This window comes from Choloepus didactylus, chromosome 27 (genome assembly GCF_015220235.1).
Source record: "Choloepus didactylus isolate mChoDid1 chromosome 27, mChoDid1.pri, whole genome shotgun sequence".
In the NCBI taxonomy this organism is placed as follows: domain Eukaryota; kingdom Metazoa; phylum Chordata; class Mammalia; order Pilosa; family Megalonychidae; genus Choloepus; species Choloepus didactylus.
Genome location: NC_051333.1, coordinates 9,980,553 through 9,999,259, shown reverse-complemented (window position 1 = coordinate 9,999,259; position 18,707 = coordinate 9,980,553). Strand labels below are relative to the sequence as shown.

The 18,707-nt window shown below is 51.8% G+C and overlaps 1 protein-coding gene across 2 annotated transcripts in view; it reads right to left on the bottom strand.

The window, feature by feature from the left end:
• The window catches only part of PRKD2 (protein kinase D2), a 24,496-nt gene extending 5,789 nt beyond the window's left edge, over positions 1–18,707 (bottom strand). Inside the window, exons 1-15 of one of the 2 annotated variants that reach the window (XM_037819619.1) lie at positions 18,599–18,707; positions 17,709–18,125; positions 15,536–15,674; positions 12,765–12,896; positions 12,144–12,298; positions 11,807–12,029; positions 9,631–9,708; positions 9,401–9,554; positions 8,091–8,208; positions 7,772–7,849; positions 6,289–6,547; positions 4,582–4,634; positions 4,381–4,453; positions 3,727–3,833; positions 2,921–3,082 (exon numbers count right to left, since the gene is read on the bottom strand). In XM_037819619.1, coding sequence (XP_037675547.1) covers positions 2,921–3,082; positions 3,727–3,833; positions 4,381–4,453; positions 4,582–4,634; positions 6,289–6,547; positions 7,772–7,849; positions 8,091–8,208; positions 9,401–9,554; positions 9,631–9,708; positions 11,807–12,029; positions 12,144–12,298; positions 12,765–12,896; positions 15,536–15,674; positions 17,709–17,948 — 1,971 coding nt within the window. In that variant the 5' untranslated portion in view covers positions 17,949–18,125; positions 18,599–18,707. Of the gene's footprint in view, positions 1–2,920; positions 3,083–3,726; positions 3,834–4,380; positions 4,454–4,581; positions 4,635–6,288; positions 6,548–7,771; positions 7,850–8,090; positions 8,209–9,400; positions 9,555–9,630; positions 9,709–11,806; positions 12,030–12,143; positions 12,299–12,764; positions 12,897–15,535; positions 15,675–17,708; positions 18,255–18,598 lie in introns of those variants that run through there. The other variant, XM_037819620.1, reaches the window with a different exon arrangement.

The following is an 18,707-nucleotide window of genomic DNA, read 5'->3' as shown; positions in this document are numbered from 1 at the left end:
AATCTGGATCTCAGAATGGGAATATCTGTACTTATCCTCCTTGTTTTCTCTTAATGACTTTCTAGCAAGGACATGTTACTTGTAAGTCACTGCTGTAGGCCATTCTACAGACAGACTGAGATCCAAAGATGGATGCCCACATCATCTTATCCAGATTTTCTGTTTGTGGATATCCCCCCTCCCCCATTAATGTGGTGAACAAAGAGAACACCTTGAAAGCTAGATCCAGGTTCAAATCTTGGCCAGACCCGCTACCTGTGAGTGACAGAAACTGGCACGTTCCTGAGCCTCAGTTTTCTCATCCATAAAATGGGGGTTATAAGGATACCTACCTCACAGGGTGATTGTGAGGCCTAAACAAGTTCATGAGGTAAAAGGACTTGGGGCTGGGGCAGCCAAGAGCCCGGAAAGCAGAAATCTGCAGAGAGAGAGAGAAAGAGAGAGGGAGAAGAAAAGAGAGCAGGCAAAAAGAGGGAGAGACAGATGACCAGAAAGAGATGTCGTTTCAGTTGCAAAAGGCAGTTGGACCCCTTCCCCCACCCACAAAGTCTGGGTGAGTCTGCCTCAGAGACTCTGTCCCTACCTAGCAAGCCAGTCTGATGAGGGCAGTCATGTTATTTAGGAGAGGGAGGATGCTGGGTCTTGGGTAAAAGCAGCACAGCACAGGGGACTTCACAACCAGTGGAGATGTCACAGAGTAAGGTGAGGTATCAGCCAGATGGAAAGGCCTTTCTAGGCAGAATGTGAAACCCAGACACCACAAAAAGGAACATTTAACATTGTAAAAGTTAAACTCTGCACAGCAAAAAAAAAGGGGCAAATAAATACTGGGATAGCATAACTGAACAACACAAGTGACAAGGATCTCATTTCCCTCATATATAAAGAGCTCTTACAATTCAATAAGAAAAAGACAGATATCCACTTGAAAAATGGGCAAAGGGAACATAAAGCAGAGGTGACACAAAAAGAAATCCAAAAAAAGGAATCCAGATGGCCAATTAACATATGAAAATATGCTCAACCTCACCCATAAATTTTAAACACCCAATAAAGTCACAATGAAGTATCATTTTCCCACCTATTAGGCTGGCAATTATTTTTATCTAGTGTTGGTGAGGAATGAGAAAATTGGCACCCTCAGACATTGTTGGTGGAAGCAAAGAGCGAAAGGGTTTTTAAAGAATAATTGGGTGATGTCTATAAGATTTTTTTAAAACACATTTCTCTGGACTTAGGATCTACTGTTTGAAATGTGTTCTGCTGGAATTCTCCTACCAATGCACGACGTTTATAGACAGATGTTCATAGGAAGGTGTTTGGATTGGTATAAAAGTAAAAATGACCATATGTCCAGTGATTGGGGAATATGGTGAAACCTTATCATGAGATACGATTGCAAAGGACAGGCAGATCTGTGAACATTGGACTGAAATGGGACAGGCACCCAGAACTGTTAAAGTAAGGAAAGTAAGGAGCAGGACACATAATTATATATCTGATGTGAAACCTGTTAAAATAGACACCCCCCCCCCCACACACACACAAAACAAAGTGTGACTATCACACAGATTAGCTTGGCATTTGCTGGTTAAAAGCACAGATGCTAGGTTCAAGTTCCACCAGCTGTGTGACCCGGGGCAAGTTACTTCATGTCTCTGAGCTTCAGTTTCTTCAGCTGGAAAGTGGGAGTGATAATGATAGAACCGACCACGAAGATTAAATGAGTTACTCTGTTTGGAGTGATGGAAAAGCTGTGGTAATAGATGGTGGTGATGGTAGCACAATATTGCATGCTAAACCTTGTTGAATGGTATACTTGCAAGGGGTTAAAATGAGAAATGGTATGTTGTATATATGTTACCACAATAAAAATTAAAAACTAAAAACCACAGAACTGTTCAACATAAAGAATGGACCCCAATCTCAACTGCAGACTTTAGGTAACAATAATTCTAAAAACGTTGGTTCATCCATTGCAACAAATGTACCACTAATGGAAAATGTTAATAATAAGGAAAACTCTGTGTGTATGTGTGTGTGTGTGTGTGTAAGAGAGAGATGGAGATATATGGGATCTCTGTACTTTCTGTGTAATTTTTCTGTCAACCTACAACTGCTCTGAAAAATAAAGATTAAATAAAAAAATTAAATGAGTGAAAACAGTGCCCGGAGCACAGTAAATGTCCAACAAATGTTAATGACCACTAGTCTATTATCACCATTATCAGCATCCCCTGGCCCAGCCCTGGCCCATGTGGGCATCACTATCTGGGGACAAGTCTGTCCCCCCCACTGTGTGCCCCCAGCCCAGGGCCAAGCACAGAGCAGGGCAGGGGGGGAGTGTTTGTTGACTGAACAACTGAACAAACAAAAGAATACATGGATGAATGAGTGAGGCCCCTGTAGATAGGCCTCTCCCCTTTTTCTAGAAAAAGCCAGGCCCAGGGGGCCTGCTCAATGTTCATTAATTTTCTATTATTATGACTGTTACTCTTATTTTTGTCTATTCTTATTTTTCTATTATTATTACTCTTGTTTTTCCTGTTATTATTATTTGATTATTATTTTTATATTACTATTACTCTATTATTTTCTATTATTGTTACCATTACTCTTATTTTGTTTATTCTTATTTTTTTATTATTATTTACACTATTTTCTATTATTATTTTCTATAATTATTTTTCTTGTTTTTCTGGCTGTCATTTTTGATCATTTTTATATTAGTATTACTCTATTATTTTTCTATTATTACTTGATTTTTTTCTATTATTCTTATTACTCCTATTTTTCCTATTATTATTGTTGTTACTGTGTTATTATTTTTTGTTACCTGCTCTCCCGCCCCCTAGAGCTGGCCTGCAGGGGCCTCTGCAGGGGTGGCAGGCAGTGGGGTGCAGGCGGGCAGTGGGCGCACCTGGGTGATGAGGAACTTGGTGAGGCGCTCGGGCAGCCGCCCCTTCTCGCTGGAGAGGATCATTTCCAGCATGTCCCCGTGTAGCTTCTCCATCACCACGAAGACCTTCTCGGGCGTCTCGAACATGCACTCCAGGTTCACGATCCCGGGGTGCCGCAGGCTCTAGGGGACGGCAGGAGGGGTGGGGTTGTGTGCTGTGCAGGACCCAGGTGGCCCATGAACTTGGACCCCAGAGGGCAAGCCACGTCCCCAGAGGGTGGGCAGCTCCTTCCCTGGGGCTGGTGTTGGGGGAAGGGAAGGGGTTTCCAAGACCCCAGTCAGAACCCCTCTCCTTGCACGGCTCCTGGGTGGCCAAAAGGATCCCAAATTTCCAGGCTCCAGTACCACCCCCTCCCACGTCCCTGTAGCTGGCAGCCAGAGGGATCTTTCTAAAACATGGACCTTACCCTGTCCCTCCCTTGCTCAAAATCCTGCTTTGGCTCCCCAATGCCCTCAGGAGAAGCCCACATGGTCCGGCCCCACTGCCCTCCCTGGCCTCACTTCCCACTACTTTCCTACACCTAAACTACGCAGTAGCCCTTAGAAGGCCTCACACTCCCTCTAACCTCCAGGCCTTTGCCCAGGCTAGCCCTTCTGCTCGGAGCACCCTCACAATTCCCCGTCAGTCTCTACATGCACAGTCCCTCCTCCAGGAAGCCATCCCTGACCACCCCAGCCTGGGTCAGTGGCCCCCTGAAGGGAGGGCCCTTCCTGCAGGGGGCGGGGGGGAGTGGTCCAGAGCTGGGCCACAGACCCCGGTAAGTCACCTGCAGAATGGCCACCTCGTTCCGCAGCTGGCTCTCCTGCTTGGTAGGGAAGCGCAGTTTGTCGATGACCTTGACCGCCACGTCCCGGCCTGTCTTCCGGTGCTTTCCTGGGCGGGAGGTAGGGGAGGTGGGAGATGAGAGAAGCAGGACCACCCAGTTCTACCAAGAGGAGCCCCCAGCCCTGGCTGCTCCAACCCCCCAAGACCCAGCCAGAGCTGAGCAAAGGTAGAGGAAGGTCATCAGGGAGGCTCTGAGGGGCTTCTGGGAGATGAGCAAGGGGCAGGGGCCCAGAGAGCAAAGGTGGAACCAAGGAAGGTGAGAGAGCTCCGGGACAGGTGCAGTAACACGGGACCCTGGACTCATGACCAATCAGAACCGAGGATTTAACTCTGAGGCCACCGAAGTGCAGGGCTTAGCTCCCTCCCCATCAGTACACGGGAGGGAGGCCATGGGTTCTCCCCAAGGAGGAATGGAGGCCTGCACCCACCTGCACCCACCTGCACCCACCTACACCCAGGGCCTAGCTTTCTCAGCCAATCAAAACAGGAGGCATGAGCCTTGTGGCCAATCAGATCTGAAGGTCTGGAGGCCAGCAAGTCTTCCCCACTCCCGGGGGGCCCCCCCACCCCTGCATCAGCTCAGAGGCAGCCCTACCTCCGTAGACCACTCCAAACTGCCCCGAGCCCAGCACCTCATCCGGGAAGATCTGGTAGACGGTGGCGATGTCCTGGGGAGGGGGGAAGATTGGGGGAGGGAGGGTGAGGGTGCAAATGGAGATGGGGGTGGAGGGGATTGAGGAGGGTGGGAGAGGAGGGGGGCATCCCGGGGCCCATAGAGTGTGGGCCGGGGTCTCACCACGTTCTCTTGAATCTGACTGTTGGACACGGAGATACTCAGAGAAGCTTGTCCTGTGGAGAGGAGCAAGGCCGAGGTAAGGGGACTGATGTTGGCATCATCTCCCTCCCACAACTCCAGAGACAGCCTCTGGAACCGGACCACCTAGGTTTGAATCCGAGTGACACGATGCGCAACTTCTGGCTAGTGACCTGGCCACTCTGAACCTCAGTTTCCTTATCTGGAGAATGGGGGGAAAAATCAAAGGCCCTTCTTCATAGGGCCATTGGGAGGGGGAAGGAGATGTCCCAAGGGGCTCGGGAAGTAATGTCACAAATGATCTCACTAAATACTTCACTCCCTGATCTCATCTGCCCAGGAGGCAGGCTGACCCCATTTTACAGAAAAGGAAACTGAGGCTTGGGGGATGAGGGAGGGATGCCAACTGATCTCAGCACGTTCCCCCACGCCCTGAACTGTTCTCCCAACCAACCCAACCAAAGCCAGGCATTTCCAAAGTCCTGACTCTCCTGCCGTGTTGACACCTTTCCCTTCCTCCTCCTCCCCATCCCATAACCTGCTCTGGGACCCTCCAGCTTCTTCCCGGGTCTCGCTGACACCATCCTGACCCTCCTACTAACCCTCTATAGGGAAGCCAGAGAGATCTTGCAGAAGCCCAAACCTGAGCCTGCTCCTCCCCTGCTTAGAACACACCATGGCTCCCTAGTGCCCTCAGGAGGAAGCCAGGCCCCTTAAATGGCCTTTGATTTCACCTCCACCGTGCGGTGTGCTCTCAACACACTGGCCTCCTCACCGGGCCTCAATTACAGCAGGTGCTCACTTGCTTCCGGGCCTTTGCACCCACTGTTCCCTGCTCTGCCAGGAATGTTCTTTCCCTCGGTCTAGATCTAGCTGAATCCTCCTCACCCTTCAGTTCTCAGCTCAGATGTCACCGCTGGGGCCATGTCAGGTTACTGTATCAAGTGATCCCAGGACTTCTTACACTTCTACATCACACTGGTTATTTGTCATTGTGTCCCCCACATTGATTATGAGCTCCAGAGGGAAGGAAACTGGCACTCTCTGAGCATCGTTTGCCTGGGCCTGAAATGACTTCCCATTTGTTTCCCCTGTCTCCCTCCTCCTCATCCCCCAGATCTCAGCTCAGATGCCACCTCCTCCAGGGAGCCCTCCACCAGCCTGGTCAAGTGCCCCCTCTGGCTGGCTCCTGTTGCCTCCTATCCCAATCCTGCTCACTCTGGGGATGGGTCTGCCCTCCACCCCCCACTATCCCCTGCCAGACTGTGAGCCTCCGGAGGACAGGTCCTGAGCTGTCTGGGTGGCCACTGTGTCCCCAGCACAGGCCAGCACAGACCAGACACAGGAGGGGCTCAGTAAATACAGGAATTTAAAGGTTTGATCTCACAAACTGGAGGAGTGATCACCACCCCGGATGAGGCTCAGAGAGGGCAACTGACACACCTAAGGCCACACAGCAGGTTCAGGGGCCTGAGGGAGAATTTTTTTTTAATATATATATATTTTTAATTGGAGGCCCATTAGAGATTTGAACCCCGGTTGGCTGACTCCAGAAGTTATGCTCCTCATTGTACTGTTCCCTGACTGCCTCTTGCCCCCCCCCCCACCTCTTTCCCACTGCCCCTCCCCACTCAGGCCCTCAGAGCCCTCCCAGACCTTCCTCATCAGGGGCCCAGAGTGGGGACTCACGGTGGGGCGTGTGGCCAGGGGTGCTGGGCGCGTCCTGGAGGATGACGGGCATCAGGGCCTGGCGGATGGCGTTCTCCCAGCCCCGGGCGGCCTCGGCTCCCTGCCCACTTGGCCCCCCCGGGGCCCCACCCGGCGTCTCGCCCACGAAGTAGGTGGCATTGGCGGTGACAATCTCGAAGCAGTGCGGGTTGGTGCCGGGCGGCACGAGGCTGAAGTTCTGGGCAGGCTCCACGGTGAGGATTTCCGACAGTGGGATTTCCTGGCAGGACACGGGGCCAGCACACATGAAGGCACCAGGCAGGTCCTGGGGCTCCCCACCTGACTCAGAAGAGCACCCAGAATCCGGAGGCAGCGGGGAGGGGCCTGGTTTGTGGGGGGTGGTCAGGAAAGGCCTCCTGGTGGTCAGGACACTGAAGCTGAGGCCAGAAAGGTGAGAAGGGGCCAGCGGCCGCGGAGGGGAGGGAACAGCATATGTAAAGGGCCTGTGGTGGGAAAGGTGAGTGGGATGGGGCCCGGCACATAGTAGGTGCTCAGCAAACATTTGATGAACACAGGAAGGAAATGAGGCTAGGGTCAGGCCAAGCAGGGCCTCCTGGGCCATGGAGAGGAGCCAGGGCTTTGTCCCAAGGGCCCTGGAGAGCCACAGCAGGGTTTGGGTAGGTGCTGAGTGTGGAGGGTAGTTGGGAGAGGACGAGACTGAGACAAGAGAAAGTGCCAGAGCCATGGGGAAGGAAAAGAGTGTGCACTGTGAACAGTGTTGAAAGAGAAAGTGAGAGAAAAGAGAGAGAAAGAAGGAAGAAGGGAGGAAGGGAGGAAGGGAGGGAGAAAGGGGAGAAGGCAAAAAGGAAAGAAAGGAGAGAAGGAAGAAAGAAAGCAAGTAAAGAAAAAAGGAGGGATGGGAGGAAGGAGGCAGGCTGACTTATATAGCCCATAAAGCCAGGTGGTGGAATACAGATGTGGGAGGGTGGGGATGGCGCTTTAGATAATGGGGTTTGAGCAAGACAAGGACCCAGTAGAGAGGCTGCCGCGACCCTCCAGGTGGGAGAAGGTGGCTGGAAGCCAGTGGTGGCTTTGGAGGTGGTGATAAAGGCAAACAATTCAATGCAGTAATTATGAATTGATAATGACAATAGGCTTATGCTTCCTGGGTGCTTAACACATGCCAAGCCCTCAGCTAATTGCTTTACATGGATAATCTCCGAGTCCCCACGGGAGCCCTATGAGGTGGGTACTATTATCTGAAGCATTTTACAGGTGACAAACGTGAAGCACAGAGAGCGGAAATAACTTGCCTAGGGTCTCCCAGCCGGAAAGTGCTGAGACCAGAATCAAACACGTGGGCAGAGGGGACCGAATGGGCGGGGCTTGCTGAGGGACTGGAAGTGGGGAGAGGGAGCCACGCTGGATTAACTGGGGGTGGGGGCGGGGTAGAGAAGGAAGCGGGTAAATGGAGGTCTGGGGAGCTGGGAGCAGAAAGGCCCACCTTGTAGTATCTGTTGGTTGTGTTGTTCTGGAAAAGTGTGATGCACTTGCAGTCCAGCCTCCAGTAATGCCGCTTCCTCTGGTGGGAGAGGTGAAAGAGAGGGTGAAGGGGCACCACCGGGCTCTCCCGAGACCCTGCTTGGGGCTCCTGCAGCCTGGAGGACCCGCGTGCCTGGCCCCGCCCCCAACTCTAGCCCCGCCCCTAACCTTGCCTTTAGCCCCACCTCCCAACTGGTCCCACCCCTACACCGCTCTCCTAATCCTAGCTCTACATGGCCCCTCCCGCTTAACCCCGCCCACCTCTCGCCCCGCCCCCTCACCAGCGTGTCCTTGTTGCTGTAATGAACCACCCAGCCCTCGCGCAGGGTGGTGCTGGATTTCCGCGTCGTGTGTCGCACCGACTGCACCACCCTCATCAGGGGGATGTACCCCAGGGAGCTGGAGAGGGAGGGGAGGGACACGGGAGGTCACATGCAGAAAACGACCTCAGCGCCTGGGGCTGCAGTAGGGCAGGTTCCGGAAGCTAGGGAGTGGGTGGGGAAGTGGCCACTTTTTCCCTCCAGATTTCCCACAATGAGTAAGGGGAGACTCTGAACTTCCCCCTGCCTCAGTTTCCCCACCTGCAGCATGGTCTCATCATATCTTCCCAAAGGGGTGGCTGTCAGGATTCAATGACTGAAAACCTTTCCAAGGAGCTTAGCACAGTGCGCGGCACCCGTGGGCCTCTAAGAAATGCTAGTTAGTATTCGGCCCACAGGGGAGCCAGCTGTGTGACCTTGGGAAGTGACTTAATCCCTCCTCGGCTCAGTTCCCTCAGCTGTGCAGATAGTATTATCACAGTGAGGAGACCACCGCCCAGGGAGATGAAGTGACTTGCCTGACTCTAGAATCTTCTGCACCACTTTTTTTTTTCTGGGGGCTGGGGGGGGGGGTAGGGGACATGTTTAAGGTCATAAAAGCCCATCTGAGGCCAAAATGGTTAAAATATATGCACACATTTCCCTTCCTTTTAAGATTTTTGTACTCTGTGATTCATAAGAGAGAGATTTATTGAACACTTACTGGGTACCAGGCACCGTTGTAAGTACTTGATTTTGCATATATTCATTTAACCCTCACAACCACCCTATAAAGTAAGTGCTACTTTGTCCCCATTTTACTGACAAGGAAATTGAGGCTCAGAGAGGTTGATAGCTTGCCTAACCCCACACAGCAGCCTGTTGCCAGAGTCTGTTCTTACTCTTTATACTGTCGCTCTGCAATACAGACTGTTTCTGGAAGGATCCACAGGAAACTAATCCCAGTGGTTTCCTCCAGAGAAGGGAGCTAGGGCAGTCAGGAGACAGAGAATATGGAGGGTTTCACTACATACCTTTTGAATGACTGTACTACCAATTTCAAAAGAGAAATACAATTTAAATTAAAATACACTTCTAGAAAAATTTTCCAAAAATGTAAATCAGGAGAAAAGGATAAATTAAAAAAATAAAATCTTAAAAAGATTTGCCTTGGGGGACTGGAGAATTTACAAATGTAAGGTGAGGTCACCCCATTGTAGAGATGAGGAAGGTTGAGGCTCACAATGGGGAAAGGCCTTCCTGGGGGGGGCTCAAGGAGGGGCCATGGGTACCTCTGGGCCTTGCCTCCTTCGCCCTCCTCCTCCTCACTGGCGCGGAGGGCGTTCTCCGAGTGGGAGCCTGGGATGACTCCGGAGTCCTCTGACTCATCCCCGAGGGTGCTCTTGTCAGCCTCGCTGAAATCGGTGGCCTCCTCCATCGGCACATCTGGGAGGAACAGGGGCCTCAGAGGGGCCTCCACCCAGTCCTGCCCTCTTCTCTCTTGGGCTCCCCCAGCTCTTACCTCCATTGATGAGCGCCTCCCCCAGGCAGTCGTTAGGGACGCGGGTGGCGCAGCGTTTGTGACAGTTAAACTTGCAGTCTGGTAGGAGGACAGGGAACAAGAGATCACCTGGAAGGTTGGGCCTTGACCCCCAACCCCCAGGCTGCAAAGGGTCTGCTCTTGCTGTCTGGGTCAGGAAAGTCTGGCCAACCCTTCTCCGGATGCCCCTCTCTTTGAACCAAGGTTTCCACAACTGTGAAGTGGGAGGATTCGATTAATAGTCTGTGGCTCTGAAGTCCTATCATTCTAAGGTTCTAAAGTGCTAACATTTTAAGTTTCCCTTAACCTAGGCTTCTAAAAGTCTAGAATGTAATGGGTTCTAACATTTTAGGAGTCTAGACTTTGAATACTCTAGACCAGGTTTTCTCAACCCTGGCACTTTTATCATTTGGAGCCAGATAATTTCTGGGTGTAGGGGGTGGTTCTGGGCATCATAGGATGTTCAGCAACATCTCTGGCCTCTACCCACTACATGCTGGTAGCATCCTCCCAGGGTGACAACCAAAAACCAAATGTCCCCTGGGGAGAGGGGTGAGGGCAAAATTGCCCCTGGTTGAAGGGATATATATCTCCCTGGCAACGTGGGATGTGACTCCCAGGGATGAATGTGGACCTGGCATTGTGGGATTGAGAAAGCTTTCTTGACCAAACGGGGAAAGGAAATGAAAATAAAATTTCACTGGGTGAGAGATTTCAAATGGAGTCAAGAGGTCATTCTGGAGGTAATGCTTATGCATTATTTAGATATCCCTTTTTAGTTTTACATTTATTAGAATAGCTAGAAGGAAATATCTGAAACTGTCGAACTGCAATCCAGTAGCCTTGATTCTTGAAGACGAACGTTTAATTATATGGCTTATATGGTGTGGCCACGTGACAGTGAAAACCTTATGGCCCACGCTCCCTTTTCCCAATATATGGACAAATGAGTAGAAAACTGGGGACAAAAAGTAAATGAAAAATAGGGAAGGAGGAGGGATATGGGATGTTTTGTCTTTATTTCTTATCTTTATTTTTTATTTTTTTGAGTAATGAAAATGTTCAAAAATTGATTGTGGTGATGAATGCACAGCTGTATGATGATACTGTGAACAACTGTACATTTTGGATGACAGTATGTTATATGAATATATTTCAATAAAATTGCATTAAAAAGAATTGCCCCTCATTGAAAATCACTGCTCTAGCGTTTGATGATTCCAAGGTCCTGGAACACTATACATCAAAGAGTCTAGAATTTGATAAAAACCTATTTTCCTAAGACTCTGTGATTCTGGACACCTAAGACCCCAGAATTAAATGGATTCTTTTCTAGAACTCTCTATATTTGTAATTCTAGATTTGATGTTTCCACTCTTCTATGATTCTGGACCTCAATGATTCCTTGATGTTCAAGGTTTTAGAGGTCTATATATCTAAATTCTAGAATCTGGTGATTGTACAGTTTCTACAGTTCTAGACTTCTAAGCCTCCAGAATTCAATGAGGCCAAGGTTCTGGGATTCTGTACAGCTAAGATTCTAGAACTTGCTCTTTCGATTATCGTTGGATTCTAGATTTCAAAGACCAGAATTTGGTGGTTCCAAGGAATTCTAAAATGGGATGTTTCTATGACTCTACACTTCTGATATTCTAGAATTTTAGAATTCAAAGTTCTGGGATTCTAGACATCTAGGATTCAACGGTTCCAAGGTTATATGATTTTAGACTTCTAACACTCGTGAAGCTTATGCTTCTAGGCTTCTATTTAATCTCGGATCTAAAGTTCTAATATATTGAGATTCTATAATTCTATAGTTCTAAGATTTGTAAATCTAAAGTTCTGTGGTTCTGTTTGCTGAATCGTATGATTCCAGAGTTCTTGAATCTATGTTTCTAAAGTTCCCTTATTCGAGAATTTTCCAGTTCTAAGTTTCAGAATTCCATATGAAGTACTTTATGAAATAGAATTCGAAGATTCTAGAGGCTGAGCTTCTAGGACTCCAGGATCACAAGGTTCCAGAACGCCACGATTCAGGGAATGCCCCCTTCGGAGGCTCTGAGCTCTCAAAGATCGGAAAGCTGAGTTTCGTCCTACCACAAGTCCCAAGCTGAGGGATTCTGACCCTGTCTATCTTCCTGGTCTGGGCCCCACTGACCTTTGCACTGCAGGCCCTGGCGGAAGAGGCCCTTGAGGAGTTTCTTGCAAGCCTGGCAGACTGTGGGTCGCGTGTAGCTGTGGATGAGGAAGGTGTGTGGCACTTTGACCTTGGAGAGCAGCAACTTGTCCAACTCGATGGGGCGGCCAGTGTAGGAGGAGGCGGAAGAGGAGGACGAGGACGAGGGGGGGCGACGAGGCAGGAGGTCCGTGGTGCTGCGGCTCTATTCGTCATCGAGAGTGGAAGGGACACATCAGCAGGTTGCCCTTCTCACCCCGCCCCCAATGGGTCCCATCACCTCCCAGACACCCACCCGCCCCGTTTGCCAGTGCCTCACCAGCTCGTCAGGGGTGCAGGGCAGGGACTCGGAGGTGCCCAGGCGCATCGAATGGCCGCTGGCTAGCGACGTGGACGACAGGCGCCGCTTGCGGGCCCCGCTGCAGTTGTTGGGGATGCTGAAGGCGCAGCGCTTGTGGTAGTTCAGCCCGCAACCTAGAAGGGGCGCCAGGGGGTCAGAGACTCCGCCTCCGCCTCCTCGCAAGTGGGTCATCCCCCCTCTTTGGAAGCTCTGCCCACTTTACCCTCATCAGCCCCCGCCTCTTTGCTCAGGGCCACGCCCCCATTGCAGATTTGTACTCCGCCCCCACCCCTCAAGGCCCGCCCCTCTGACTCCTGGTGGGTGGGCACTGTTCCCAGACCCTCCTATCCGCCCCGCTCCCCTCCCGCGACGTCGGCTCTAAATCTCCGCCCCCAGCCCCACCCCTCTATGGTCAGCCCCTCCCTCAAGGCCACCCCCAGACCCAGACTCCTGCCGGCCTCTAGCTCTGCGCTCCCACCTCCCGGCAGCAATTCTCCAAGTGAAACCGCCTCGGCACCACCCCAACAAGATTCACAGGCCCCGCCCTCTCCCTCCAGGCTCCACCCAGACCACGCCCCTGCCCGAGCCCCGCCCCCTCACCATCGCACTTGAGGCCCTGGCGCACCAGGCCGAAGAGCATCTCGCCGCAGTGGTCGCAGAAGGCGGGCGCTCGGTACGAGTGCACCGTGAGGGCGTGCGGGCGGATCTGGAAGTCCTCGAAGGTGGCCGACGCTGCGGGCAGCACGGAGGGGCAATTTCTTTACTCACTCACCCACAAACTACCTTCTGTCCGGGTTCAAATCCCAGCCCCACCCTGGGCAAAACCCCTGTGAGCCTCAGTTTTCCCATCTTTTAAAGGGAAATCCAGCGAATATTTACTGAGCACGGTTCTGGGTGCCAGGGACACTGCATAGAACAAAACAGAAAAAAAAATCCCTGCCTGGCCTCCCTCCTAGGGAGGGAGACAGAAAGAAATAAAGTCAACAAAGCAAATATTCTTATTTAATAATCACCCATTATCTAGTGACAGGCGCTGCTCTAAATACTTTAAAATGCTAACTGATTTAGCCTTCCCCACAAATCTGTGAGGCATATCCTGCTACTATCCCCCTTTGCTAGATAAGGAGACTGTGGCACAGAGAGGGTGAGTGACCAGGCCGAGGTCACACAGCAGCAAGAGGTGGAACTCGGTTAGTCTGGCTCCAGAGTTTATTCTCTTAATACTATACTCACTGCCCCTCTGAAATTTTTAAGTAATAAAATATACAGTAGGTTAGAAGTCAATAAGTACAAAGGAGAAAAGTAAAGCAGGGAAGGGAGATAAGAAATGTACAAGAGGTGGAATTGTAAATAGAGGAGTCAGGGAAGCCTTCCCTGAGAAAGTGATGCTAAGGCAAAGACTGGGGGGAGGCCAAGGTATGAACCATGCAGGTATATTTTACATATTATAAAAATATATATTTTAGGGTTAAATAAATTAATATATTGAAAAGCTCTTAAAACAGTGTCTGGCATATAGAAAGTGCTCAATAAACTTTAGCTATTATTCTAAAATAGGCTTGATTTTTGGATTAAATCTTTTTTTTTTCCTTCAAAATTTCAATGTCATATTAAACTATTTTTATTAGTCTGATGCAGTGGAAAGGGGAGGGCAGCTCTCTTTAGGCCAAGCACTGTTTAGTGACCTGGGATAGAAATATGAACAAGAAGGATATATGCTGGCTCTCATTCTTTGGGGAGAGACAAGAAACATAAACCCATAAATAAACAGGGAAATTTTAGAGAGGACCACATGCCCCGAAAACAATGTCAGTGTGATAATGTGGAATGTGATGGAGAAGTTGGTGCTCCTTGAAGGAAGGAACGTTTGAGTTGAGATCTAAATAAGGAGAAGTTTTTTTTGGGGGGGAGCATCCCAGGCAGAGGGAAGAGCAGGTGGAAAGGCCTTGAGGTGGGAGGGAGCTTGAAGCAGAGAAAGTAAGGAGAAGAGTGTTAAGAGATGCTGGAGAGATGCTGGGGGGTGTACATCTTATTCTAAGGGTAATGGGGAGCCATGGGAGGATTCTGAGCGGTGGAGTGTCATGATCTGGCTCATCTGCTACTTTGCAATGCTAGACAGGAAGTGATGGCCACTTGGACCAGTGGGGGTGGTAGGCAATTGATTCAGGCTGTGTGTTAAAGATACGACCAGTAGGTTTGCTGATGGCTCAAGAGAGGGGGTGAGAGAGGAAGAGGTGTCAAAGATGCCCAAGGCTTTGGGCTTGAGGCCAAATAGGTGAATTGTGAAGCCTTTCACTGAGCTGGAAAAGACTTCAGGAAGAGCAGGTTTAGAAAGGGCAATTCAAGAGTTTTCCATGGGACAGGCCATGTCTGAGATGCAGATCAAAAGCCTCCAGGAGGCAGCTGCATAAACACAACAGGGATTTAGGGGACAGACCAGGGTGAAGGTAAAAATTCAAGAGTTGCCAGCCTATAGGAAGGTATTTAAAGCCTGAAATGAGGTCACCAGGGGCATAAACCCAAACTTCTAATTGTCACTCATCCACTCAACAAATTTTACGGAGCATTCCCATGTGCACTGGGGATCCAGCCATGGACAAAGATAAAATCCCCTGCCCTCCAGCTGGGACCCAGGGCTGGACACTCTTGGGCCCTAAGGTACCGAGAACTTGCCCATCTACAAAATGGGAATTGTGGGTATAGATGGACTAGATTCTGGCCGCACATCAGACTCCCCCCTGGGAGCTTTGAAAAATACAGATGCCCAGGGCTAATCTCACCTTGCACAGATTCCAAGTTCATTCATTATTTCAAAGGGGTGGGGCCTGGGCATCAGAACCCTTTAAACTTTATATTTAAATATTAAACAAAAGACAGCAAAGTGCACAATCAAGAGTGTTTGGTTAAAAGGATTTCCAGACTGTACACACCCCCACCCCATCAGCATCCTGATCGGGAAGTGGAAGTTTTTAACCTAGTCCCCAGAAAGCCCCCCATCTTCCCCAAAGTTACCCCCTCTCCGGACTTCTAACACCATAGAGTCCTTTTGGGGCTTTATAAATGGGATCACACAGCGAGAGGGCCGGTGTCTAGCTTCTGTCTGCCAGTGTCACACTTATGAGATTCATCCACGTTGTGAGTATTTGTGCTCAGCCCGGTGATTTCCACGCTCAATGCAGCACGATTCATTTATCCATTCGGAAACAGTAGTTTCTAAAAGCTCCCCGGGCGATTTTAATTTGTGCAGCCAGAGACCACCACCACCGGCCGGTTTCTGAGCCCAACTCACAGGGACCCCGCGGCCTCCAGGTGCCCCGCCCCCAGCCGAGGCTCCGCCCCCGCCCCACCCCCGGCGGGCCGCGGCCTCTCACCGGACAGCACCACCTCCACCAGGTCGCCCTCCTGGATGTCTCCGGCCGAGCGCACCAGCTGCAGGAGGTTGGCCGACGTGGGGTCATGTTTGAAGAGCAGGATCTTGTCATAAAGGCCGTAGAAGCCACACTCAGGGAACTGAGGGGCGGAAGAAGGAGGTGGCGACGGAAAAGCTCAGGGCTGCCTTCAGCAGCGGACTGGAACCTTCCCAGGGCACGGCCGCCTGTTTCCCCCGGAAACCAAGAGACCCCGCAGCCCCTCGCTTCCTGCCTGCCCCCCTCCCAACCCCAGGTGGAGCCGGGCAGGAAGCCGGGGCCCCGGGGGTGCTAGGAGAGAGATCCGGCATGAGTTTCGTGGTTGGATCGGCGAGGTGGGGTTGGAGTGAGGGTGACTCTGGCAGCGTGAACAGCTAGATTTTTTTCTGGAGCTTGGGAGGGGGAGTCTAAGTGAGCACCCCCCAAACCCCAACCCAGCTTCCTTCCTGGATCCATTGTTTTCCCTGTTACCTGGCTGCTGGCCCAGCATTGGGGCAGGGAGAGCTGGAAGGAGGGGATTTAGGACTCCCGGGAGGGAAAGGGACAGGGCACCCGGGGGCTGGCTGTAGGGAGTGTGCCCCCTACCCAGTGCCTAAAGGACCCAGGTGCCGGGTCCCCAGCTTGGGGGTGGGGGGGCAGGAAATGAAACCCGGTAGAACAGAAAGTGAAACTGCCCAGGTGGGGCAGCTGGAAGGAAAGAGGCCCTAAAGCACCTGGGAGGGGAGAAAAAAAAGCTGGGGTGAGGCCTGAGGGAGGAAGGCAGGGAGCTGTGAGCCTTGGGCCAAGAACTTCACCCAGGGGACAATCCCCTGTGCCACCCCTACCCTACCCCACCCCAATCCTGCAACTGTTCTTCTCCCCCAGCCTGGCTTCCCCAAAAGCAGGCTGAATTTGGGGTGGGAACCGAGCCTGCTAGTTTTGGGGGTTTGGGGGGGCACGACCTTATCTGTCCCAGGAGACCAGAGCTGTCTTGGTCTTTCCTTACTCTAAGCCTCAGTTTCCTTGTCTCTAAAATGGGGGAGTGGGCCCAGTTCCTGATGTTTTTCAGAGGCCACCAAAGGATTCATTCCTTGGAGTCTGAGAAGATTCTGGAATTTGAATATTTTGGAATTCCAACATGCTCACGTTATAGGATTGTAATACTCTAGGATTCCAAATTATTATCATTATACAGTTTAGGATTTCAACAACCTAGATTATCAATCAGTTAGACTACAGATCCTAGAGTCTGACAAACTAGGATACTAATACTTGGATATTTTAGCATGAAAGGATTTCAAAACCCAGCATTCCAACATTCAAACATTTTAACACTCTAGGATTCCAACAACCTAGGATTCCAATATTTGAACATTTTAACATCGGAGGAGTTCAATTACTGGAGTATACCAACAATTTAGGTTCTAATATTCTAACATTTTGACTTACTAGTATCCTAACAACATAGAAGCCTGTGATTCTAACAGCATTCTAGGATTCAGGCGTTGATTCCACCTGGTTCCCTCTTGCCCAAACCCCCTCCTTCCAAAGCTAAGGGTGGATTGGGGTGGAGATTGGGGCGCTGTGATTAGGAGAGGGGCAGAGTCCCCAGAGATGCTGGTGGTGCAGAAGGCTGCCTGTCCCTCCACAACCATCTCAGGCTGGGGGGGGGGGGGGGGCTAGGCTTAGAGACCTAGCTTGCCCCTGGCAGCCAGCACCAGCACCCACACCCACACCTGTCACCCGATCACCACAGCCAGCCCAGCTTCAGTGTCTACAGTTTCCACCAAATGGGAGGCCCCAGCTGGGCCTGGGAGTGGAGATCCTCCCACATCTGTCACCCCCTGCCCCTTCCACCCCCTCCTTACACCTGGCCTGCCCATCCTTTTTTTGCCGGGTGCAAAAAACAACATGCAGGGACACGTAATTTGGGGAGGCTTCCAGGGCACCCCACCCCTGCCCAGGCCTCCTCTAGCCCATGGTGGGGTGGGGAGACAACTGGGGGCCAATGTCTCCCGACGCCCATCAATCACCCTAGGCTCAGACCCCCTGCCTTCCCCTCCCCCACATCAGGCTCCAGGCTGCCTTGGCCAGTGCCCCCCACCCCCCGCCTCCGGCCCTCCCCACCAAGCTGGATGGGGGGAACCCCGCCCCGCACCTTCTGGTCCACGATGGAGCAAGCCAGCTGCTTCACATGCGCCAGCTCGGAGGCGGCAGGCAACAGCACGAACTCGCGGGTCAGGCCGATCTGGATGTGGAAAGAGACCCCGGGGCCCGGGGCCGGGACCGGGGACAGCAGCGGCGCCGGCGACTGTAGCTCCAAGCCAACGGAGGACAGCGGAGAGCCCGGCCCGGGAGAGCCCGGGAGCCCCGCGGAATGGGAGGGGGCGGCGGCCATGGAGGGAGGTCCGGGACCGGCCGCCCGGCGCCCACCCGGGATCCGGCTGCGGGAGCCCGGGGAACCTGGATAACTGGATCCGAGGGGATCTCGTGAGCTGGTGGTAGGCGCGCGGGGATACCAGGGATGCGAGGAGAGAAATCTGGAAGGCTGAGGAGACCCGAGGATGACGGGATCCTGGGAAAGTAGAAAGAAGGAATCTAGTGGATCCGACGCACAAGAATTGAAAGGTCACAGAAGATCGGAAAGGAGGAATGCTATGGTTTGAGCACCAGAGATTGAGAGATTCAGGGAAATCAGAGAAGAAAATCTACTGGGTCCGGGGCATAGGAATCAGGGGAGCCTGTGATCCAAAGGCCCCGTGGGGGAAGGATTGGGAAGAGAGCATGGGGAACCCCAGGATCCTGTGGATCTAGGGAGAGGATCTGGGAGGAGAGGATCCAGCTAAGAAGCGGGTCCGCGGGATTCACCAGACCTTTGGGGAAGGGACGCAAGAGACTCTGGGTCAGAAATCGAGTGGATCTCAGGGATCCGACGGGCCGGGGATGGACAGAGGTGTCCCGAGGCCTGGGATGGTTGAGGAGGGAATCTCACGGGTCTGAGAAGCTGCAGAAAAGCTCGGTCGGGGGGCGCAGGGAAGGGGGCGTTACCGGCGGCGGGAAGGGCAGGGGCGGCCAGGGGAGGGTAGCCCGGCTCCCGCAGCTCTTTTTCGCCTCCAAAGTTTAACTCCGCGGCGGCGGCCCAGGAGGAAGTGTCCAG